The 25,745-nt window shown below is 39.6% G+C and overlaps 1 protein-coding gene across 2 annotated transcripts in view; it reads right to left on the bottom strand.

Moving 5' to 3' along the window:
- Positions 1-25,745, bottom strand: part of hmcn1 (hemicentin 1) — a 112,050-nt gene that overhangs the window by 54,823 nt on the left and 31,482 nt on the right. For both annotated transcript variants that reach the window (XM_034675328.1, XM_034675321.1), the window contains 15 exons: positions 25,269-25,375; positions 17,992-18,112; positions 17,589-17,852; positions 17,366-17,510; positions 15,283-15,404; positions 12,866-13,135; positions 8,351-8,492; positions 8,128-8,255; positions 6,699-6,812; positions 6,322-6,480; positions 5,000-5,191; positions 4,813-4,908; positions 3,501-3,628; positions 3,263-3,407; positions 527-639 (listed from right to left, as the gene is read on the bottom strand). In XM_034675328.1, coding sequence (XP_034531219.1) covers positions 527-639; positions 3,263-3,407; positions 3,501-3,628; positions 4,813-4,908; positions 5,000-5,191; positions 6,322-6,480; positions 6,699-6,812; positions 8,128-8,255; positions 8,351-8,492; positions 12,866-13,135; positions 15,283-15,404; positions 17,366-17,510; positions 17,589-17,852; positions 17,992-18,112; positions 25,269-25,375 — 2,246 coding nt within the window. The remainder of the gene's footprint in view (positions 1-526; positions 640-3,262; positions 3,408-3,500; positions 3,629-4,812; positions 4,909-4,999; positions 5,192-6,321; positions 6,481-6,698; positions 6,813-8,127; positions 8,256-8,350; positions 8,493-12,865; positions 13,136-15,282; positions 15,405-17,365; positions 17,511-17,588; positions 17,853-17,991; positions 18,113-25,268; positions 25,376-25,745) is intronic.

A 25,745-nucleotide genomic window follows, 5' to 3' on the forward strand; every position in this document is an offset into this window, starting at 1 on the left:
GACTTGATTGATGTTGTACAGAACAGCAAAGAATCAGAGTGAATCACATCTTAACAGCTGGTATAAAACTTAGCACGCTTTGGTTTCATGTGTCCCTGAAGCCCTGTACTCTTTAACAGCATCATTTTTACAACTTTAAGAGTAAAAGATGGAGAGGAAGCTAGGGCTGTTCACATACACACAGGTATATGGTACACACTAACACACAAAGGTGCACATTTTAGGATTTAGTACACTGTACAGGCTGATGAAACCGGTAGAGGTGATGTCATGGGGCAGCAAATAAGGCACACTGATGCACTGCTGTCAGGCATTTCTTGGTATGTGGCATTGATTCACCAGAGAATGCACTGTGACATGGAAAACCATCAGTAAGTATTATGACTTTAAAATAGCTAACTTTAGCATTAAAACTTATATGCATGATGCATGTTCTGGTAAGATATGGCTGTTAAATACCAAATAAGCAATCTAGGTTTAGTACCTCTTCTTGTTTCATACTCGGAAAGATAATGCCCATACACACCTTGGCCCAGGTGATGTCAGGGGTCGGTACTCCATTGGCGTGGCAGGGCAGAGGGATGGGCGTGCCTTCAATTGTGCTAAACACCTGAGGGCCAAGCTGTATGGTGGGAACCACTGGGAAAATAATAAAAAACATGAGACGCAGTGAGTCAGAAATGTGTCATCAAGTGTTCACAAATTCAACCGTCCAAAATATACTGCAGGTTCTGTTGTCTTGTTTCGGTGTGTAGTTTCATGTAGCATTAGCTGAAAGCCCAAGAAAACATCTTCCCTTGGAGGCTTGGTGCATCTTCTTAAAAGTGAAAAATGAACCAAGCAATTGAAGCAAACAATAAATCACACACTGTACACAACAACAACTTGTGCATGTGCATCCCTTCATGAAGGATTTATTCAAAGTATTCTCATTGCTCAATCGTGTAACTGTCCAGTGCTCTGTGTGAAGTTTAAGCCCATCCTGTTTTTTATGTCTATCCTGTCTGTGATTTCTATGTAACTTAGTAGAATCTGACAAAGACGGCCTTTTGTATAAATGGGGAACACATTTTCTTCTCTCACTGTGCTCCAAACTCTGCTATTACCCTCAGCTGCTGCTGGTTTTAATACAACCTCAAAGATAATCCTATTCATGAGGTTATGGGCCATCTGCGGTGTAAAGGAGATGTTTAAGAGGTGCAGTAAGAATTAGGGGAGGCCTGTGACAATTTGAAACACAGGGGGTATTTCATAACTCATAAAACATCAACAATAGTCCTTTTTATTTACTTTTGAGGCTAAGCTCCATTTATATTACCCAGGTATACACAAAATCAAGAATCTCAGGCTGACTGCACGATGAGGAATGAAGCCATCGTTAGAGTTTTGGATCTTTTGCTTTTCTATTTTGTGTGCAATGCTAACCAATGGTATCTCAAAGTGTACATGTCATCTTGCACACAACTTACTACAACTACTAGTCCTGTGCAGTCAGCAGTAATGTAGTTTTCCCCATTTCCTGCTGCATATACACTACCGTTCAAAAGTTTGGGGTCACTTAGAAATTTCCTTATTTTTGAAAGAAAAGCACTGTTTTTTTTCAATGAAGATAACATTAAATTGATCAGAAATACACTCTATACATTGTTAATGTGGTAAATGACTATTCTAGCTGCAAACATCTGGTTTTTAATTGAATATCTACATAGGTGTGTAGAGGCTCATTTCCAGCAACCATCACTCCAGTGTTCTAATGGTACATTGTGTTTGCTAATCGCTTTAGAAAGCTAATGGATGATTAGAAACATCTTGAAAACCCTTGTGCAGTTACGTTAGCACAGCTGAAAAGGGTTTTGCTGGTTAGAGAAGCTGTAAAACTGGACTTTCTTTGAGCTAGTTGAGTATCTGGAACATCACATTTTTGGGTTCGATTATACTCTCAGAATGGCCAGAAAAAGAGAACTTTCATATGAAACTCCACAGTCTATTCTTGTTCTTAGAAATGAAGGCTATTCCATGCGAGAAATTTCCAAGAAACTGAAGATTTCCTACAACGATGTGTACTACTCCCTTCAGAGAACAGCACAAACAGGCTCTAACCAGAGTAGAAAGAGAAGTGGGAGGCCCCGGTGCACAACAGTACAAGAAGACAAGTACAGTAGAGTCTCTAGTTTGAGAAATAGACGCCTCACAGGTCCTGAACTGGCAGCTTCATTAAATGGTACCCGCAAAACGCCAGTGTCAACGTCTACAGTGAAGAGGAGACTCCGGGATGCTGGCCTTCTAGGCAGAGTGGCAAAGAAAAAGCCATATCTGAGACTGGCCAATAAAAGGAAAAGATTAATATGGGCAAAAGAACACAGACATTGGACAGAGGAAGATTGGAAAAAAGTGTTATGGACAGACGAATCAAAGTTTGAGGTGTTTGGATCACACAGAAGAAGATTAGTGAGACGCAGAACAAGTGAAAAGATGCTGGAAGAGTGCCTGACACCATCTGTTAAGCATGGTGGAGGTAATGTGATGGTCTGGGGCTGCTTTGGTGCAGGTAAAGTGGGAGATTTGTAAAAAAATAAAAGGGATTTTGAATAATGAAGGCTATCACTCAATTTTGCAACACCATGCCATAAGCACTGTCCAACCTGTGGACAGTGCTTGATTGGAGCCAATTTCCTCCTACAACAGGACAATGACTCAAAGCACACTTCCAGATTATGCAAGAACTATTTAGGAAAGAAGCAGGCAGCTGGTATTCTGTCTGTAATGGAGTGGACAGCGCAGTCACCAGATCTCAACCCCATTGAGCTGTTGTGGGAGCAGCTTGACCGTATGGTACGCAAGAAGTGCCCATCAAGTCAATCCAACTTGTGGGAGGTGCTTCAGAAAGTGTGGGGTGAAATTTCTTCAGATTCCCTCAACAAATTAACAGCTAGAATGCCAAAGGTCTGCAATGCTGTAATTGCTGCAAAGGGAGCATTCTTTGATGAAAGCAAAGTTTGAAGGACAAAATTATTATTTCAACTAAAAATCATTATTTCTAACATTCTCAATGTCCTGACTATATTTTCTTTTCATTTTGTAACTCATTTGATAAATAAAAGTGTGAGTTTTCATGAAAAACACAAAATTGTCTGGGTGACCCCAAACTTTTGAACAGTAGTGTACATTTTCCAAGTCTTCATGCGGTATCTATGAGACTAAACTGACATATTTATCCTGTTGACAGATGCATTGTCCAAATATGTATGGTTGTGTTCAATACCATAGACGTTGACAGTGGTGGTATGATTGGTGGCCCCGACCGCACTTTCAGCCAAACAGGTGTAGTCCCCTGCATCCTCTAGGCGGACTCTCTCAATATGCAAACTACCGTCCCTCCTCACCGTCACATACTGGTCTGACATCACCTGAAAGATATGTGTGTATGTGAATTGAAACCCTGGTTACTCACATAGATTATAAAGACATGGAAAATACTTGTTTCCTTTGCATGTGCTCACCAAGCCGTAGTTGTGCAGCCACTGCCTCTCGGGTAATGGATTCCCAGCCAACAGCACGCAGGGCAAAGTCACCTGCTGGTCTTCGATCACGCTGAGCACAGACGGGCTCAATGCAATGACAGGCGGGACTGCGGGTACAATGCAACAGTTACATGAGTTAAGACAAATATTTACAAGTCAAGGAGGATATAAAAGTAAAGTAGTGAAGTAGTTTCATATCAACAGGGAGAGGTTAAATTCCTGTGACGCCCTTTGATTCTGTTGGGATGCAAAACACCAAGGAGATCAAATACACCCCAAAAACAACTCCAGGAAAGCAGAGACACACATTGAATACAGAATGCTTCATCTCCATGAACACATGAACAGTACAGCATATACAGTCAACATTTTCCACAGCTGCTATAAGTATAAACACACTCCTTTCTACCCTCACATATGCACACTTCTTTACACACAGATATGGGCACACTTTATGACAAGGCTGATGTCATGGGCGGGGGCTGTGATGGACAACAGGTTGTCTTCAAGGGAATTTGACGACCACCCTGACTCGCTGGGAACAAAATCTCACAAACACACACATGCAAGTTCACATACAGGCCATATGCCAACTCCATTGCGCTCAACTTGAACCATTTTCCAAAGAAGCTTCTCTACATGTGCTTCTGTATTGGGCGTGTGTGACTCATGAGAGGGATCTGTCAGCAGGGAAACGGGGCACTGGGGCAGTAATACATTTCATCTGGGTGGATCTGCTGTTTCTAACCTTTGGCCCACATATGAGAGCTTGGTGTGTTTCCACTGTAGAGAGAACCATGAAACAGAAACAGTGGCTAACAAGGAGCCTTTGTTAAAACACTCCTGCTGAAACGTGCTAATGAACTTGGGCTTTTCTTAAAAGGCTAAAACACACACACGCACAAAGGAATGCAGGAGAAAGTAAAAACTTGAAGGTACTGTATGTGTTGTTTTAGAAAATGTAGTGAACATGGAAAGTAAACATGGTGTGTGAGCAGACATACTCAGAAAAGTGCATGTTCAGCAAAAGGAATATGTAATGTATGAGTGTGCAAATGTATTTTGTAGCCAGACTGGAGCACTTTACCCTGAACTTACTGGAAGCAACCATTATGAATTTCCCTTGAGGATTTAAAGGCTAATCAGTCAATAGTCAAGATGCATAAAACAAGTAATGAATGCTGCCTTTCAAAAAGAATACTGCAAGGATACTTGCATTTACTTGATATTAGAGAGAGATAGACAGAAATCAAGAGTCAGAGATGCAAGACTTTAAAATAGTTGCACTCACCCAATCCAGTCACAGTGATTCTGGCCTCTTGCCGGATCCTACCAAACTGGTTTTGAGCCTCACAGACGTACACCCCCTCATCATCCACCCACAGGTCTGGGTGAAAAAATAGGTTTATATTCAGGCATAACCTCCAGCATATACATGTGTAATAGGTATGCACATTATAACCCACTAAAAAACTCACTGGTGATGTGTAGACCTCCTGTGTTTTGCCTCACAGTGCCCTGCGTGCGCCGTGTGTTGAAAATGGGAAGTCCATCCTCTCTCCTCCAGGTGACCCGGGGTTCTGGGTGACCCTCTGTGGAGCAGGGCAGAGTCACAGTGGACCCAATGTCCAGGGCCACATCTGATGGCTCTCGGATGAACTTAGGTGGGGCTACAAAGAAAAGTTGAAAACAGCGAGGGTCAAAGAGTTTAAGGGAAACCTATCATCTGTATTATATTTTACAGACAATCAAGACTTCCATCATGTCTGCTTAGGTGATTCATTGATCATAGGACCAGATGTTTTGAGCTGTATGCGTTTAAAGTCCCAAAAACCTTAACGTCTATTTGAAATAAATAATTTCAGATTCTGGAGCTTTGATGTCTTTAGATTCGGAGTCAGACGGCTCAAACATGCAGGCTGTGAACTCTCTCTTGACCTGTCAATCAAAGAGTTAGGCCACGCCCACACAGTCCTGAGAAATGCTCTGACCTGTAAAATAAGCTGTTTCTGAACACAGTTTTCTCAGAGTTATGGATGTTTATTTTCACTCAGATCTTTGTTGAAGCTTGATTAGACATTTAATTTTGATATTCTATGTGAATTTTAAATATTCAATTTACGTTTCCTGAGACTTTAAAGTATGCATCGGGTGTTGTGGTTGATGTTATTTTTTACCTTGTGCATGTGTTTGAGTCTAAGCTTGCACAGTTAACCACACATGGGTACCTCGACACTCTAGTAGTTTAACCCTGCATAGGTTTAAACCAGACACATCCTGCCCTTAATCTGGCAAAGGCGTCTTTCTTTAAAGAACTTAAGACGTCTTTGTTGCATTTTATAGAGGTATCATGCACCAGTATGACCTAGTCTTTAGAGTAGTAGTTTAAAGTAGATTTCTGTAAAAGCTGCAACAGGTATCTAAAATCCCACTTAAGGCTGGCTTTGTTCATGCATTCCCCCTAAGACACAGGTGTTTTTGAATATTTTCTCATTCACATTTATCCCAATTTCATGATACAGTTTGTTTAACCACTTATTCTTTATACTTTTTAAATATGTACTTTCTTTCTATTTCTGAAATTAGTTACTTGGTTTCATCTTGTGCAAAAAGTTAATTGCAGTAATTTTGTAATACAAGGCAGAAGCAACAATTTATTGCCCAAAACCTTTAAATTAATTTTTTGGCAGACTGTACCTTCACAGCTATAGTAGGGCTACCCAATTCTTGTTTCTATGCTGAGTTCACTGGACGGAAATTTATTTTTTACAAGGTTTATTAAACTCTGTGTCACTCTTACCTCCAACATCAAGAGAGATCTTTCCTGATGAGGTGCCAGCAGCATTGACAGCTACACAGGTGTAATCTCCAGCATCAAAATTCTGAGTCTTCTTGATGGTCAGTGTACCTCCGAATGAATCCACATCCAAGAAAGGTGTTGAATGCAAACGGATATCACCTAAACATTACAACAAATGTAATAGTTGAGGTTAGTTAGTTTGGTTTTGAATACATGTAATACAACATAAATATGTGAGTAAATACTGAACATTTTGCAATTCAAATTGTGAGATATTTTAACCCTTAACAGGGCTCATCTTTTATTGCTATTGTTTGTTTAAGAAATATGAAAACCTTTTTTTTTTCTATTACTTCCACCTGCTTCTAGTCTGTTACCTTTGTACCACCGGATCTCCGGTTGTGGGATTCCAGATGAAGAACAAGCCATCACGGTAGTTTCACCAACGCTTATGAGAATATCACTCAGAGCCACTGTCACCACGGGGGATTCTAGGTGGAAAGGAAAAAAGAGAACCATAAGTCTGCAATAGAGAGCCAGGGGGAGAGCAGAACAAATTGTGCATGTATGCATAGCAGACCAGTAGACTACACATAACAAGAGGGTAAAACCAGCGAAGCGCCTTGAACTTGCAGTCCTGTTAAAGGCCACTAGGGGCGACTCATCTGGTAACGGAAGTAAGCCTGTTTATGTGAAACCAGAGTTTTTTGTTTCAAAGGCTACTTTAAGGTTGTTTTCAAAATAGCTTTGTTAATTTTTTATATCACAATCTCATTTATAGTTAAATTAAGATAAAGCCAGGTATGCTTTGGGGCAGGGCTACCTGGGATTTTCAAGTGGCTACCATAACAGTGTCTCAAGCAGGATAGAAACTCATAAAAGCTTATTGAACACCTTTTTTTGCAGCTTGGTGTGACCATACTCTGTTTCGCAGCCATACTGAACTCCCAACTCTAAAAGCCCAACTCTTTCACACTGTCTACGTTTGACCCTGTCAGCTGGCTTTTTATTAGGTGTCCAGTTTTCTCCCTCAGTTTTAAGAGTATGTAAGGTTCAGTTGCTACTCTAACAACTTTTCCCTTTTAAATGTTCCTCAAGTGTCTCACACAGGCGCCGGCCAGAGAGCTTTCTGTTTTTACGCCCTTAAGCTGTGGAACTCTCTGCCTCTGGACATTAAAACGGTGAGCTCTCTGGGTGTTTTTAAAAGTAAACTAAAGACTTATCTTTTTAATTTAGCTTTTAATTTGGAGTAATTTATTTTTAGCCCTGGACTGCATTATTATTTTTATTATTTTTATTATTTTTACTATTATTTGAATCATTACTATTTGAATCATTGCTTTAACATGTATTTATCTTATTTAATCATGTATTTCTCTATTTATTTCTTGTATTCATCTGATCTTGTTAACTCTACCTTATTTTTAACTTCTCTTTCCAGTCTTACTTATTTTATTAATTTTACTGTATTGATTTGATTTTATTTTTAAGTATTTTATTTATAATCCTGCCTTTTATAATTTTTCCATTGCTGTTGTTTTCTGTCTCTCTGTTATTCTGTGAAGCATTTTGGGCTGCATGTTTTCTGTATGAAAGGTGCTATATAAATAAAGTTGAGTTGATAGAGAGTTGAACTGCTCATAGCTGTGAAGGTAAAGGTGAACAGTTGTCTGTCTCCATGTGTGAGCGCAGTGACTGACCGTGAACTGTACAGGTTGCAACAAATCTTCCTCCAGTCAGCAAAAAATGTCTGGAAGTGTATAAAATGAGCATGAAGCTAATGAACTGTATATGTTTTGTGCTCACCATTGTAAGAAAGAATGGAAGTCATGGTGTCTGTTCCAGCCTGGTTACTGGCGAGGCAGCCGTACACTCCTCCATCCTTTTTCTCCATGTTTCTGATCACCAGCGTGCCGTCTGGAGTCATCCTGTGTCTGAACACAGAAGATACAGAAATCAGTCTTCTTATGGAGAGATCAAAAAGCACACAGAGGAAGTCTATTAAAGCGTGCAAGAACAGATCAATCACCTGTTGGACGCCGTGATGAACATGTCATTGTGGGTCCAAACTAAACGAGGTGGGGGGTAGCCGCTGGACGAACATCTGATCCTCACTTCATCTCCTGTTGTGAAGGTTTGATTCCGGGGCTCGACTGAAACCCTGGGTACCTCTGGAAGCAAAAAGAAAAAAAAATGTGTCAAATATTAACTTATTCACTCACTACTTCACATTTTTATGTTTACTGTGTTTAAATGCACCAACAGCATATTATCTTAAAGGAACTCCCAACACAATCCTGTATGAATGTTGATATAGCCTCAAGCAGCATCACAGCATACATTTTCATTGTCTCTGTAGCAGGTGGAGCGGCGGCTCTCTCTGAAGGTAATCATGTTTCACAGAATTTTATTCGCCATCATTTCCTTTTTATTAGTGAAACAGAGGAAGATATTGAATCCAGACGCAGAGAGGTTGCGGAATCTCAAAAGATTTTTCCAATTGATTCATGATGTGTAACTGAACCCTTCAAGGGCGTGCTTTCTCGTCTCTGTTCCCACTGCTTGAATCATCTCCAGAGTTTCAGACCTTTCCGCTGTGGAGAAAACGCAGTGTGAGAACTCGCTGTCTGAGCTAAGAGACAAAAAATCCAGCTTCTGTCCATTTAAGATGCCAGATAGAGGGAGGTATTGATCTTATCCTTTAACAAGGAAGAAAACAACAAGGCAGAGTTAGCTTTTGCTGCTGTGAATGTTTTAGGATTGTTAAAGGAATCACTGCAAATAGTAATTTTTACATCTTCCTTTTTATTCTGTCCACTTGTTTGTCTGTTGTCTATCCATTTACTCTTTCTGCATCTCCCTCTATCCCTCTGTTTCAGCCTATCCAGTTGCAGAGGATGGCTGTCCATACATGAGTCTGGTTCTGCAGGAGGTTTCTGCCTCTTGGTAAATCCCTTGCAGTTGTTGCTCAGTGCTTGCTCATTGGTGGATACATTTTTGGCCTCTGTAAATAACATTGAAAAGAGTTTAATCTTGATCCACTTTATAAAGTATGTAAAGAGCCATGACATATGTTTTATAAAGTTTTATTCCTGGCCTGCTGTTTGAAAATGTCAGAAATAGAAGGTGTTTTTTGGTTGGCTGTTAGCTGGTGCTGGTGCGATGGAAAGTCTGTCGTCACAAGTTCTAATGTCTGTACAGTAGGTGTGAAGGAATGCATAGATCTTGTCTTGATGCTTTGCCTTCAATCATCAGAAATGCCACACTCTGATGGAAATACAGCACATTTACCAGATGTTGAGTCTAAAAATGTACAGGCCATACTTTTGATGTATTGCAACCTTGACTTGAACAAATTGACATACCAACACTTGCCACGTTGATCTTGACCTTAGCGGCACCTGAGGCCACACTGTGCTGATTGTATGACCCAGATAAGGTCATGTAGGGCCCCTTATAGCCGAGCATTGCCTCTCTCTCTTTTAAAGGTTACCCTGCACTGGAGGGGAGCAGGGACACCCCTGATTTAAGAAACAAGGACGCATTCCTCTGCCGTGACTCAGCAGCAGCCGACATGTGTCAGGAACAAGCCGGTCTTAATTACTCCCTTCATCACCTGAACTCCTTCTTCTTCCTCACTTATCGGCATTCACTCCGACACACAATGCTTCTTCCTCTTATAACTCAACTCTCACTTTGCCTTGTATCAGTTGGAAAACAACAAAATGAAGTGCAGAGTCACAGCTTCTACAGGTTTTTTCTCTCTCTCTTTCTGCTCTTGACGGCACGGTGAGGAGTTTCCATGTGGATCCTGGTGATCACATTAGGCAGAATCGGTAGATGAAGACCTCAATTCCTACGAGCACCATCACTCAATGCCCTAAAGATGTGTCTTGCCAACACGGGCAATTGTTGTGGAAGCAAATGAAACTGAAACTATTTTACAGTTCAAGATGACTTTTTGCAGCCTGCAGAGTGATGCAGTCATGTAGATTTGTAGCTACATAAAATTACAGCGGCATACAAAACTTTGTAAACTCTGATTTATTAGCATCAGTTATCTAATGGTGACTACAGTGTCGCGATTTGTGCTCAAGGGTCACAATAAACATCTAAATAATGTAAATATGCTCATGCTTTGACTCTTCTGTCCTGAAAGAGCAGTGAAGCACTGCACTTACAATAATTCATAGAGTCATGCACCAATGGAATTCACTTCCTAAACAGATCATGGAGAAAACAGTGAAGCTAGATTTAAAATGCTACTAAAGCAGCATCTTCTATCAAAAGATCTGGAATATACAAAAAGATGAGTTTGACCCCAAATTGAATTATTGTACATTTAAATAATTGTCCTTTGACCTTTTTTGTTGTAATGTTATGTATCACAAAGTGAGCTGTTATGTTATATATATTTAATGTTGGACGTTGTTAGCAAGCGGCAACCTCTGGTCTAAAAGTATGAGTCAATGCCAAAGTGCTAAAAGCTGCAGTTCATCGAGGATCCGCTTGAGGCTGGCTCCGGAAGTACAGGAAGTCACATACACATGAATGGGAAAAAGCTGATCTTTACAGCAGAAATAAACATGTTTACAGCCTGGTACAAAAGATGAGTTTAGTCTGGATAGCTCATTTCTCAATGTCCTCTCACTGTGAGGGGGGTGAATTTTTTTCTAACGCACCAATTTCAAAGATATTGAGATTACTAGTCTTCCAATGAGAGGCACAGCTGACTGTGGGAATGCTGTAGCTGTTGGCTAGGAGGCTCAAACTCCGCCTCCTTACGGCACACTGGCTTGACAGAAGAAATATGGCTGCCACCGACGATTGGCCTCAAAACAGCTCTTCAGAAACAGATGGGTGACATCGTGGATACTACGTCAATATTTTATGCAGTCTATGGTTGTTAGTAGATATTTATTCATGTATTTCTTTTTAGCGTTATTATTACTTTTATGTAGTTGTCATAACTATTATCTTTAAATGCACAGTCACTACTGTAAAGCTGTTGTAGACCCCAGGAAGAATAGCTGTTCAATGTGACAGCTAATGGGGATCTTAATAAACTCAACTAAACACTCAGCATAAACATAAAATCCTGATCATAGGCATTCTGCTCATATACCGAGCAAAGCCCTTGTTGTCAAGTTTCTCCGTCTAAAACAATACTTCAACAGAAAACATACGTCACAATACTCCTGACCCAGTATCAAACTTGAGCCATAACATTTTTATGTCCCTGTTCAATTTTCAAATAAAAAAAGCAGGATAATGCTGGTTGATAAATGTTCTGCAGGCTGCAAGCATTACTTTCCTGAAACCTTGTTCAGTTCACTCTCTTATGACGACAGAGCAGACTGCACACTAACATTTTAAAATGTGATAAGTGTGGAGTTTACATCCAGAATGGTCAGAAAAGAGGCCTTTTTAAATTTTGTAGCCTTGACTCACTTTAAAGTGGAGCTAATAACTAGGAAGGGATGGACGAGGGGGTATTTAGGAAACCTCCAGGGCTCGCTAACAGCTGTTCCACAGAGAGATTTAGGAGTGATGAAGCACATAAAAGAGAAGCAGAAGGACGATAAAAAAAGAAAGATCTGACAAGATGATGTAAAAAAAAAGACTACAGGTGGGAAAATACAACAGAGGAAAATATCCAGTTAAACAAGGATAGAGTTTGAGGAACGACTGTGTAACTAATCACTCAGTGAGAATGAGTTAAATGACCTCAAAACCTGTCTGCAGCACCGCTGTTCACCCTGCAGCTTTTCAATCTGTGTCACCGGGGTTTACCTCCCAGAGGCAGCTCCAAGTTCAAATCACAGCAACCTTTCAAATATAGGTCAAGAAAAATAGCCAGCCTAAGGTGAAGTGGAACGACTTTTTACTTGGAGGGAGGAATTCAGGCTAAAGTACGCAGCATATGGCCTTTGAGTTAGCTTCTTCTGGGATGGTTGGTTTGGTTGTATAAACAAAGTAAATACTGGATGTTCATTTGGACGGGTTGAGTTGTGTCAAAATAATCCTTGCTGCTCTCACTTGCTTCTTCTCTTCTCTGAAATCCACCCTTAAAGACAGGTTTTAGCAGCTGCATTACATCGCCATTTCCTGGCCTGGAGAACGATGTTACTCTGTGGTTTTGGCCAGATAACCAGAAGCTCTCTCTCCCATCTGCAACAACGTGTTGATGCAGTATCAGTGAAGTGTTAAGAACAAGAATATGAGAGCTGTCTGTAGACAGGAAACTCAGTGTAGTGCAGCCTGAGAGTCGAGCATAAATCATTTTCACACATCTTAGAAAGCATTAGGGTGAATTACAGGGAGCTGGGGAGAGGAGAGGGTGGCGGCACACAGGAGAAGATCGTGTATTTGTTAAGAAGGCTGTGTTTGCCAAGAGTCTTGTTCTCCACTGTATCTCTTCTGTGAAGTCTCATAAACACACCACTGACAAAATAAAGGTTCAACTGTTGCTCCAGGTTTTGAAAACAGATGCACACTCAGATGTAGTGGAACACATGCGATGACACAAAAACCCTCCCCTCACCTTGCACCGTGAGGTAAATCCGCTCTGCCATCACTCCTCCTTCATTTATAGCAATGCACTCGTACCAGCCGGCGTGATCTGGGGTCACAGAGGACACCTGCAGCGAGAGGTTGCTCAAAACTTGAACCTGTGGGTCCAGACGGACGTCGTGGCCCCCTCTCAGCCAGGTGAGGTTGAAGCTGACGGTGCTGACGACATGGCAGGTGAGGACGGCACGGGAGCCGGGAGACACAGTGACGTTTCCCTCCACTGTGATGGCTGGAGGCGGCTCTGCAGGGGGAGGGAGACTGTTAAAGGAAGCTGCAACAGTAAGAAAGATGTAGAAACACACGGCTACTTACGGCGTCAAAGATACTGATCTTTCAAGGACTATCATAGTTAAATTTGTTCCATTAAGTCTTGAGAAGAGGAGGAAAACTCAGCATTCACTCATTCAGACCAACTTAGAACAGCTGTGTGGTAAATTAAAAGAGAGCTGATGGTGGAAACATTGAAATATTTAAACTTTTCTTTGTTTTTCTTTGTCCTGCAGTCCTCAATAGTTTTACCTCCTCACTCTAAAACCAATCCAAATCAAATGTGATTTGGGATCTTGAGCCTCAGTCTGTCATCAAATATTTTTTTCAGAGCTGAGCTAGGGGAAAGTGGAAGGGACAGAAAGAGGTAGAGAAAAAAGAAGAAGTTGGGCAAGGAGAGGTAGCAGAGGCTTTGGTGCTGATAGAAGAAGGATGCTGGGGATTTCAGCGCAGCTCCTTCGGATTAGGACGACATATACTTGGCAGATGAGTGAGTATTAAGTGCATATGTGTGTGTTTCCATGTTTATGTAATGCTAACAATTTCACTGGTTGAACAAAAGTTGGATTTTTGGCGAAGGTAAAATAGTTTAATCTTATGTTACAGATGTCAAATGAGGTTAAAGTAGCACAAACAAAGTCTGCTCGTGCGTCTCAATTCAAAGATTCTTGCCTGGCTCCCTTTTCTTCTGCTTTACAAACTGTCTTTCAACTCCCTCTCACTCTTTCTTTCTTTCTTTCTTTGTGCTCCACCTTCTTCTTCTTCTTCTTCTTGGCTGTACATTTCATCATTTTGATGATTTGATGAGGCTCAAGTGAATTTCCCAAAGCTTTACAAAGAGCATTGGGACTTGGGTGGTGTCAGCTCCGGTGTCTCATGATGTAAAAGGAACAGTTTAAATGTGTGACTCTTTTTGTCACAAGTTTGGAAACACCTTCTCATTCAAGGGTTTGTATTTATTGTAATTATTGTAAACACTGTAGATTAATACTGAAGACATCAAAACTATGAAAGAACATATATGGAATTATTGAATGTTTAAAAAAGTGTTAAACAAAGCAGAATCTGTTTTATATTTTAGATTCTGTAAAGTAGCCCCCTTTTTCCTTCATGACAGCTTTGCACACTCTTGGTATTCTCTCAGTCTGCTTCATGAAGTGGTCTCCTGGAATGGTTTCTAATGAACATGAGCCTTGTCAAGAGTTCATGTGTAGAATGATTTGCCTTCTTAATGTGTTTGAGACCATCAGTTGTGTTGTTCAGAGGTAGGGTTAGTACACAATGGATAGCCCTATTTGACTACTGTTGTAATCCAGATTATGGCAAAACCAGATTATTTCCTAGTTTTGATGTCTTCAGTATTAATCTACAATGTAGAAATAATCACAATGAATAAAAACCATTGAATGAGAAGGTGTGTCCAAACTTTTGACTGGTAGTGTAAGTCTTACTGAAACTACCCAACTTATCTGTGTTTTCTCTGTGCACAGCCACGCATGTGTTCACAGCCTTGTATGTATTCTCATCTTACATCATATTCACAGTCTGTTGCTTTACAAACCAGGCGCACAAACCCGATGACATGATGGCTGTGAGGCATGCATTACAACCTCATGTTAGGGTCATATTTTCCATAAAGCTACATGGATTCTGTCATCGTGCATCGTTCTCTGCATGAGATCCACAGCAAGAGACCCTGAATCCTATAAAATACAACCCACTATGACTTGCATGTGGATTCTAACTGCTCATGAGTAGCTGAGGTGTGTGAGTTTGTGAGCGTGTGTGTAAATCTATCAAGCATGACTTCAGCTCTATCCCTTGCTCAGTCCTGGCTCATTACACAAACAGATGGGGGTCACCATTCTGTAGTCTGCTGTATGTAGTGAGTCTGGCTCATAACTAGTCACAAGTCCTGCAAACTCCTTCAGCTCCAGTTGTTATTAGTTTTTTTGTGATGTTTATATTTGTATACAGATGAATACAAATAGGATTAGGATTAGGACATAAGCAATATAATAATCAACACAAAGCAACAGCATGCCTGTGAGAAAAAAAAACTTTATACAAATAATGAAGGAGGAAAAATGGGAGTGACAGAGTCTGTGTTTGTGTGCTCACCTGATACATCCAGGAAGGTGCGAGCTCTTCCTGTCCCGGCGCTGCTGATAGCGATACACTCGTAGTATCCCTCATCCTTGAGAGTAACCTCGGGTATTTCCCATGTTGCATTGTCAGACTCACTAGAATGAAGAGGGAGAAACTTTAAAACCATCAGCTTCACAATTTGTTGAGAATACAAGTTACATTGCGACAAACACAACCCTTGATCTGACACCATTCTTCATTGTCCCATTGTTCCATCATAACCAATGATGTTTTTAATGATTGAAATCATTTGTATCCACCACATGTTGCTGAAATAATCATCTGATGGATCAAATGACTCAATTTTCAAAGTGCATGATGTGGAAATGCACTATGTATATTGATACTTATTCAGTTTTGGAAGAGATATTTACTCTCATCAAGTATATTCCTCTCACTGTCTGACTTTGATTTTTTTAAGTTTTATTTTTTGGGCTTTTATATCTTTAATTGGAGCAGACAGGACAATGGATAGAGGTATAGATCAGGGGTGTCCAACATGCGGCCCGCAGGCCAAAACCGACCCGCCAGAGGTTCCAATCCGGCCCACAGAACGACTTTGCAAAGTGAAAAAATGACAGAGCAGACATTAACTGCAATTTTTCAATAAAAGTTACTACTATTTTAAATTTGTCCTCTGGGGGTCGCATAAAATCATAGCGCTGAGGGAGCGCACCTGAACAGCACTTTTTTTTTACCGGGACTTTTTTTCTCCAAGTGAGAAAATAGATTACTTGCTGTTTGCATAATTCAACAGCTGTTTTTGTAGAAAGATGGTTCATTAAATGTGAACACTTTCAGAATGTACTTGTACCTTTTTGCACTAAAACAAAGGGAAAATTTTGAGTTGTCGTTATCTATAGGTCATTATGTTATGATTTTACTGGTCCGGCCCACTTCAGATAAACTTGGGCTGTGTGTGGCCCCTGAACTGAAATGAGTTTGACGTCCCTGGGTATAGATAATATGTAATGAATATATATGTAATGTATGCGTATAAATCTTATGTGCAACATGTCTTTGTTCATGCCAATAAAGCAAATTGAATTGAATTAGAGGAGGACACTGGGAAAGAGCAAGGAAATGACTAGCTGACATGTCTGGCCTTTTGTTTTATTAACCAATTGCAACAAATACTCTCCTGGAGGAGTTTTCCTTATTCTTCTGCTATTGATTTTAAAATTATTTTATTATTTTTTAAGGCGCTGCATGGCCTCGCACAAGACTTCATCTCAGAGCTGCTTTTAGTGTATGAACCAGGAAGGCCTCTCAGATCCTCCGGCTCCGCTCTTTTAGCTGTTCCATCGAGCAGAACAAAAACTTTTGGTGACGCTGCTTTCAGCCACGACGCTCTGAGACAATGGAACAGCCTGCCGGAGGATCTGAGAGGAGCTGATAGAGATATTGAAACTTTTAAACGTAAACTAAAACATATCTATTCAGTCTGGCTTTCATTTTTATATTATTTAAATGTTTTAAATTGATTTAATTATTTTCTGTAATTGTTTTCTTTATATTTTTAGTGCCTTTTTTATCTTCAGCTTTTAACCTCACCCTTTTTATTTATTTATTTATTTATTGTAATTATCTATATTGATTTGAATGTTGTTTTTTATAGTTTTATTGATTAGTTTTATACATATTTTTAGTGCCTTTATTTATCTTCAACTTTTATCCTTACCTTTTTTTATATACATTTGTTTTAATCAATTTTAACTTTTTATGTTCTTATTATCTCCATGCTTTAACTGATTTTTAATTACATATATTTAATTAATTTTATTGTATTATTCTTATTAGTCTCTTATTTAAAATCTATTTTATTTTTTAATATATAGGATGTTTTTGCCATTATTTTACTTCTCCTTCTTTCTTGTTTTCAATAACTGTTAAGCTCTTTGAACTGTATTTGACTTGTAATAAAGGTGCCCTATAAACAAAGCTTGGTTAATTGATGGACATTAAGGGTTTAAGAAAAGAGGGTGTGAAATCGGCACAGATTTGAACCTCCTAAGTCATATTTGTAGAATTGATTGCGGTGCAAAGACCTGCTCACCTGAAGAGTTGGTCGACCCCGAGGCGCCTCCCGTCACTGCTGAAGCGCAGAGTGAAGGGGATCAGGCTCTCAATCTGGCATCTGACAGCCCCTCTCTGGAGGTAGTAACCATGAGTTGTCGCTGGCATCAACACCTTTGGAGCAACTTAAAGGGGAAAATAACAATTAATCACTCAAGCTGCTCAATTAATCAGTGATAAGGATGAAAACCTGCGTCACTGACCAGGTTTGATACTGGAGTAGGAAACACTGGAGACTCTCTGGAACACAAAACCATCCAGGTCATATCCTGTCACTCGCAGGAAGAAGGCCTCGTTTGGAGGGATGAACTCAGTGATGTTCCACAGGCCGTACGGCTGGCGGTCCGGGTAGAAGCGGATGGGCAAAGTTTTAATCACTTCTCCCGTGGTTGACAGCAGCTCTAACCTGTCCGCTCGAGCAGGAGGTGAAAGCCCGGTGGTGTTCAGCAAGATGTAAGTGGGAATACCTGGAAAATTGTTAGGAGAACATACACTTAATAGTCAGCTGTCCCGAAGCTAAAAGATGTAAGTGAACGGAACAGGTGAGAGGAAAAGCAGACAACAGCTGTGGTGTTTTTACAATTTGGTAAGGTTGACCTCACTTACCTTGAACCGGCCTGCTGGAGGTCTTTTTGAAGTCAAGGGTGGGCTTTCTGGAAAACCCGGCTCGGAAGTCAATGGTGCTGAGGCCTGAGATACGGACTGAGTGTCTTCCTTCACTAGATGTCTATATGACAGAAAGAGGACACGTAGATTTACAGATGTGTTTGTCCTTGAGTAATGGTTAGTACATGTGTGTTTCTAGTTTCTCCTCAGGTTAAAGTTTAGTCTTTATATGCTGTGTGTCCAAATGAAAAATGCATGTATTATTTAAAAGAGTAGTTTGATATGCAAAAAGAGAGAACTCTTTTTTTCAATTCAAATCCCAGGCCGACAGTCTAAGATGTTTTATTGCATCAAAGGAGGCCCTAAGTGGTCTAAATGACAGACACAGCACTGGGACTGTTGTGTAACAGCCTTTGTGTGCCAGCCTTCCCTGCATGTGGAGACAAGCCACTCCAAATGAGTCAAGGCTGAATATCTTACGCTCTTCAATCCAGAGATGACCCACTCAGTCTGACATCTATACTCTGATTGAACAAACACAACCACTATAATCCAAAAGTGGCTAATGCCTCATCTTGTCTTCATCATGTGGAGGTCTGTTTGAAGCTGTGACAGACTCACAGACGGAGTAATTACAATGAAATATAGGTTGGTGAGAAGTGGAAACTCCTCACCTTAGGTTAGACACCTCAGAGGTGTCACAGACATTGACTCACAAGGCGAAGTGAGGCATGCAAACCTAAACTGTCATTTGCAATTGCCTGAAATGAAAGAGAATGTGCAGGTTTACTGCATTTTACAATTACTGAGTTCTCCTGGTATAAACTTCAATTCACAGTGAACAGACAAGCGAACCACTCAGGAGACGGCGCACAGACAACAGAGCTACAACAATGAGGCAACAGCAGGAGGGCCTTTATAAAGCTAATGCCTGCCTTCATAAAAAACAATACCTGCTGTGGTCATCAGACCTGCCCTAATAGCTGCCATGGAAATATCCCAGGTCTTTAGTTAGTTGTAAATGAGGCTGTAATAAGGGGAGAGGTCCCTTAAAGGTCATGCTGCTACAGAAGACAAGAACAGTCCCTGTAATTAAAGCCTCTCATTTCCCAATTTCACACCCACCCGCACAGACTGACCGGCACAGGTCACAGATACACCCTCACTCAGCAGAGTCAGCTCCTGAGACTGTTCACAGTCATGATGGGACAAAAACTTAGTATTTAGGCACAGACTTTGCTCTGAACATTTTTGCCCTGAGGTTTTTGAAAATGTTATCATCTTTTATTTTTATGTATCTTTAAAAACAGGTTAGTCTACCTTTGTGTTGAATTTGTCCACTAAACTAACTCAACATTCAGTTGACTTTATCTGTCGATGGCAGTGACAGTGCCAGGGTGGATTAATGTCTTCGCTGACTAACAATTTGCCTCCTTATTTACACAAACACATTTGGAGGGCTTTGAGAAATGGTTCTGTCGAACTTTTCTCTGAGTTTGTTTACATGGTCTTTCTTGTTTGGCTTGTTGTAGTCTTGTGAATATTTGTACATTAAGAACTTTAAAAATAATTCTCCGTGGGGACAATACAGTGTATTGTATCATAACCATAGACTGTATCAAATATGGACGTAGTGTCCTTGGTGTCACCCATCTGTTCCTGAGAGCTGTTTGGAAGCCAATCGTCGGGCGGCAGCCATATTGGACATGCAGAACTCAACCAGGCAGAGTGTGACGTAGTGTGAGTCTCTTAGCCAACAGCTGCCCCCTCCCCCCCCGTACAGTGTGTGCCAATAGAGAGATTAGCTTCTTAGGGCAAAGCCGTTTTTTGAACCAGGCTGTAAACATGTTTATTGATGCTGCAAAGATCGTCTCTTTCCCATTCATGTCTATGTGGTTTCTGGTGTTTCTGCAGCCAGCCTCAAGCGGATTCTCGATGTACTGCAGTTTATAGCACTTCCACATGGGCTTCATCGTTTGAGACCGGTGGTTGCCGCTTGATCATAATGTGTTTTGTATCATATGGTATCATATAGTAATTAATGGTATCGTATAGTAGTGTATTGTATCATATGGTATTGTATGATATCATATAGTATCATATCATATGGTATCATATGATACTGTATGAAACCTTATGGTGCAGTATGGTATCCTATGGTATTGTGTTGTATCCTATGGTATCCTATGGTATTGTGTTGTATCCTATGGTATCCTATGGTATTGTGTTGTATCCTATGGTATCCTATGGTATTGTGTTGTATCCTATGGTATCCTATGGTATTGTGTTGTATCCTATGGTATCCTATGGTATTGTGTTGTATCCTGTGGTATCCTATGGTATTGTGTTGTATCCTATGGTATCCTATGGTATTGTGTTGTACCCTATGGTATCCTATGGTATTGTGTTGTATCCTATGGTATCCTATGGTATTGTGTTGTATCCTATGGTATCCTGTGGTATTGTGTCGTATCATGTCCTATCGTATGCCAAGGGGTCATTTGGTATGGTAATGTATGATGTCATGGGGTATGGTATTGTGGTATCGTTTAATAACGTATGATACCTTATGGTACAGTATGGTATTGTCTGGTATTGTGTCATATCGTATGGTATCCTGTTGTATTGTATGCCAGTGGGTCGTATCTTACGACATTGTGTTGTATCTTATGACATTGTGTTGTATCTTATGACATTGTGTTGTATCATATGACATTATGTTGTATCATATGACATTATGTTGTATCTTATGACATTATGTTGTATCTTATGACATTGTGTTGTATCTTATGACATTGTGTTGTATCTTATGACATTGTGTTGTATCTTATGACATTGTGTTGTATCTTATGACATTGTGTTGTATCATATGACATTGTGTTGTATCTTATGACATTGTGTTGTATCTTATGACATTGTGTTGTATCTTATGACATTTTGTTGTATCTTATGACATTATGTTGTATCTTATGACATTGTGTTGTATCTTATGACATTGTGTTGTATCTTTTGACATTGTGTTGTATCTTATGACATTGTGTTGTATCTTATGACATTGTGTTGTATCTTATGACATTGTGTTGTATCTTATGACATTGTGTTGTATCTGATGACATTGTGTTGTATCATATGACATTGTGTTGTATCTTATGACATTGTGTTGTATCTGATGACATTGTGTTGTATCTTATGACATTGTGTTGTATCTTTTGACATTGTGTTGTATCTTATGACATTGTGTTGTATCATATGACATTGTGTTGTATCTTATGACATTGTGTTGTATCTTTTGACATTATGTTGTATCATATGACATTGTGTTGTATCTTTTGACATTATGTTGTATCATATGACATTGTGTTGTATCTTTTGACATTATGTTGTATCATATGACATTGTGTTGTATCTTTTGACATTATGTTGTATCATATGACATTGTGTTGTATCTTTTGACATTATGTTGTATCATATGACATTGTGTTGTATCTTATGACATTGTGTTGTATCTTATGACATTGTGTTGTATCTTATGACATTGTGTTGTATCTTATGACATTGTGTTGTATCATATGACATTGTGTTGTATCTTATGACATTGTGTTGTATCATATGACATTGTGTTGTATCTTATGACACTGTGTTGTATCTTATGACATTGTGTTGTATCTTATGACATTGTGTTGTATCTTATGACATTGTGTTGTATTATATGACATTATGTTGTATCTTATGACATTGTGTTGTATCTTATGACATTGTGTTGTTTTGTTTGATATCGTATGCAGTCGTACGGTACCGTCGTATGTTATGTATCAGGTTGTATTGTGTAGTATCATATTGTATTGTGTCGTTTTGTACAGTTATGTTTGGTATTGTGTTGTGTCGTACAATATCGTATGGTGTCATATGATATCGTATGATATCATATAATTTTGTATCATATTGTGTGTGTCATGTCTTGACACATCATGCCGTATCGTATGGTATCATTTTGTATCTTATTGTATCCTATCAATTTGTATTGCATCATGTTGTGTTGTGTGGTATCAGAGCGTTATGTATTGTATTATATTGTGATGGATCATATCATATCATTTAATCTTTATTGTTTTGTATCTGTATCATGTTGTATTGTATCCTATCATATTGTATTGTTGTGGTTGTGTTGTATCATATTGTATCTTCATGTGAATATTTGTACATTTAGAATTAAAAACAAATTTCCATATTTAGTGTACGGGTAATAAAGTGTATCGTATATATATACTTAAACCTTCATTCAAACTGTGGCATCATGTACTACATCCTCATGACTTCATGTCCATTATAGAATGCTAATAAAGTATTTTTTTAAATGACGCTTGTTATAATTATAATGAATTTTGAACAAAGTGAAATGTTTTTGCCAGCAATAACTACGAGCTGAACTGTAGAAGCAGAGGGGGCATTGTCACGGTAAGACCACCTTATACACCCCACCACAACATCCAATTAAAGGCAGATTAAAAAGGATTGAATTCCCCTTCAAACTCAATCTATGGCCGAGCCTTACACTGGAGTGTCACGGGCCATTAGCCTTTCTGAAAACCAGCATGGCAGAACAGTGAAATCCCCCTCAACTATTTCTCCACATTTCTGTCGATTGTCCCAGGAAACATGGCTTCTGATGAGAGGGAGATATTTTTAGCCAGCGATCCGGATAAAGGGCCGTGTGGGAGACTGGAGCTGGAAAAGGTGATGTCCAAGAGGAGAAATGAGAAAAACAAGATGTGTTGGGACGGAAGAGAGAGAACAAAAAAACAGGAGAGAGCTAGGGGAGTAAATATACAAAGAGAAAGAGGCATGAACAAACAGAGAAGAAGAAAAATGAAGTAAAGAAGAGATTCATGATGAAAGCTGAGACAGATGAGAACAGAAATGCAGCAAGAGGATGCAATTTCTTATTTCTAATATCTGTATGATATCCTTCATCACCTCTATGAGCACTGGAGCAGATCATTATATTAGTTATCTGAAAGCAAAGAAATAGGTCAAAGTTGATGTGAAACAGAAAATGTGTTACGCAGAACTCTTCACCTTTGAGCATCTCTAAATCCTTAAGTTTCTTTTAACATGTATCCCTCATTCATTACTCAAACGTTAGAGGTCTGCCAAAGGTAAGGCAAGAAAGAGTGATTGTTTTAGTTTTTAATCATACAGAAGGACAAAGAGAGACAGGAATATGGAACAAACATTCTGTAAAAACAGTGAAAGGGATTCTTAAAGCAGAGTTTAGTCACAGACCACAGTGTGAGATTAACCTGTGGGTCAAGTGCAGACACAGCTGGAAATGCCTTGTTTCATTTTATACAGTGACCAGTGTCAGCCCCCCCTCCAACATACAAGACCTTCTCCACTACTAGGGTGTTGAACTAAAATAAGGAACATGAAGCGTATTGTGAAGTTTTACTTTAGTATAAGCTTCATAAATATCTGAATCCTCAATCTTTTCACACATCAGCACCACATTATCATAAGAGTTAAGATTCTGCAAGCAGTGCAAGAAACTGTGTCTAGGCTAACAGGCAGTCATGTACACCTCTGCAACTGCTTTTTGTCCTCAGCTGTATGAAAGTTTCTCAATTTAGTAATTTTCTTAGTAATTGTAATTTTCTCTAAGTTATCTTTTATGTTTTCTTATTCCTTGATTCAGAGAGGAAATAACAGTGGACAGAGTAGGAAACTGGGTGAGAGTGAGGACTGGCATGCAGGAATGGGGCTGCAGGTTAGAATCAAACCCTGGCCAACCACTTATAGGCCAGGACTATAGCTTCTGTGCATGTGGTGCATGACCTTAATACTTACCAGACCGACCCCCCCATCCCCCTGTATCTAATTTACATCAAGGTGAACAATTATGAGACTATTCTCATTAAATTTCAACTTAATTCTTGCAAAATTTGGACTTTTCTCTGGTTAATTTATCATTTTATAATAATGAATTTGGGACTTTGATCTTATACATTTCCGACTATTTCCTCTCAAGTTAGTCCTGTGTAATTATGACTTAATTCTCTTGATTTTGCACCATTACACAGATTGAGATTCAGGTTTATTGTCATTCACCATGTTAAAAACACAACAGAACGAAAAGTGTTTCTCAGGCCCAGCATTTAACTAGATAAAAAATAGATAACAAATAACCTAAAAGCAAATGTTAAAAACTTTGAATCATACAATATAAAATATTAACAATTACACAATAAATTGTGTTAAAAGCCAGGGAAATATTGGGCTAAAGTGAGCAGAGTAAAGTAAATTATCCTCATATGTTAAAACTTAAAACTCAAAATCTCAATTTTTTCAACCTTTGTGTGGCCCTACTCCTTCGTCAAAGATAAGAGAGGCATTAAAGGCATGACAAAATAAAAATGATCAGTTTGGGAATTATGGAAAATGAACACCTCATGCTTTACAAAAATATTAAAAGCCCAGGAGAACCTGCAAGAAGTAGGAAATCCATTCTTTTAGCAAACCTACGACAAATATGCCAAAAACTCCACAAACATGCATCCCCATCTGCTCAAGTGCAATTCTTCTAGGAAGGAAACACAGATGACACAGTTTTCCATCGAATGTCTTCCCCTGTAAATCAAACTGGCTCGAACACGTAACACAGCTATGCAGAGATGAGGGAAAGTGTCCCAGCAGGAGTCTTCACAGAATACAGAGGCCATCAAGGCCCCTTTAACAAATCACTCAGGTAAAAATGCTTGTCATTTCCCAGCATCTGGCAGGGACAGTGCAAGCAGTGAAAAGTGTGACCTTTTTTCCTCACCTGGACAGCAGGGTGCCAACAGTTTCCAGTCTGCAGGGAGAACACAACAGCAAAGGTGCCCCAAAACAAAACTGTACTTTTCAGCGCTGACAGCAGCGGCCTTGAACTACTTTCTCCTCATCCATCAGGACTGCCTTAAGAATTATGTCAGGTCAAAAAGTGCCTGTGTGATCATGTTTTTGCTCCCTTTAAGATGATTCGACCAGATGTCATGCATGTGAAATTGATTAGATATCACTGTAACTCAAAATGCTGATATATTGCTGCAGCAGTATATCAACTTAAGGACTGTCCTCAAGGGGCAAAGCTCCCTCCCGGGGTGTTAGTTGTGACCTCATTCCAAAGCTGTACCACTGAACTGTTTGCAGTAAGTCTCTCTACCAGACAGCTCCACTCTGGGAATTGTTGGAAGAAGCCTGTAATTTTACACACATTCCCAGTTTAAGTATGAATTGTTTACCTTGATAGACCACATCCCGGGCTGCGGGTCCTTGATGTTGACAACTTTGGCGGAGTTGGGAATGTGCAGGAGCTCAGTCAGGCCATCACTCTTCCCCATGATCTTCCCTGGAGGCCAAACATGAGCACAGAGACAATTACTCTTGTTTTCCACTACTTTGAATGATACAAATGAAGTCTTAACACTTACTGATGCATGGCTGCAGGTTACACATAAACACTAATGCTAGTGGTCAAAATATAAAGATGGAGTCCTACAGCATGTTGTTTTTGGTGCGCTTACTTTGAGTGTTCCAAGCCTGTGCCCTGTACTTATTAAAAACAGCTTTTTGCCTTTAAAAGCAACAATTTCCATGCAACACTATCATAACCAGGACTTTACTATCAAATCTTTGCAAACAACATGAGACACCTAGGGAGAAAGTAGGTCATTTTCTTTCCCGTGAGAATGACCTGCAAGAGCATGGTCGAACTGACA

This window comes from Notolabrus celidotus, chromosome 2 (genome assembly GCF_009762535.1).
Source record: "Notolabrus celidotus isolate fNotCel1 chromosome 2, fNotCel1.pri, whole genome shotgun sequence".
Lineage (NCBI taxonomy): Eukaryota > Metazoa > Chordata > Actinopteri > Labriformes > Labridae > Notolabrus > Notolabrus celidotus.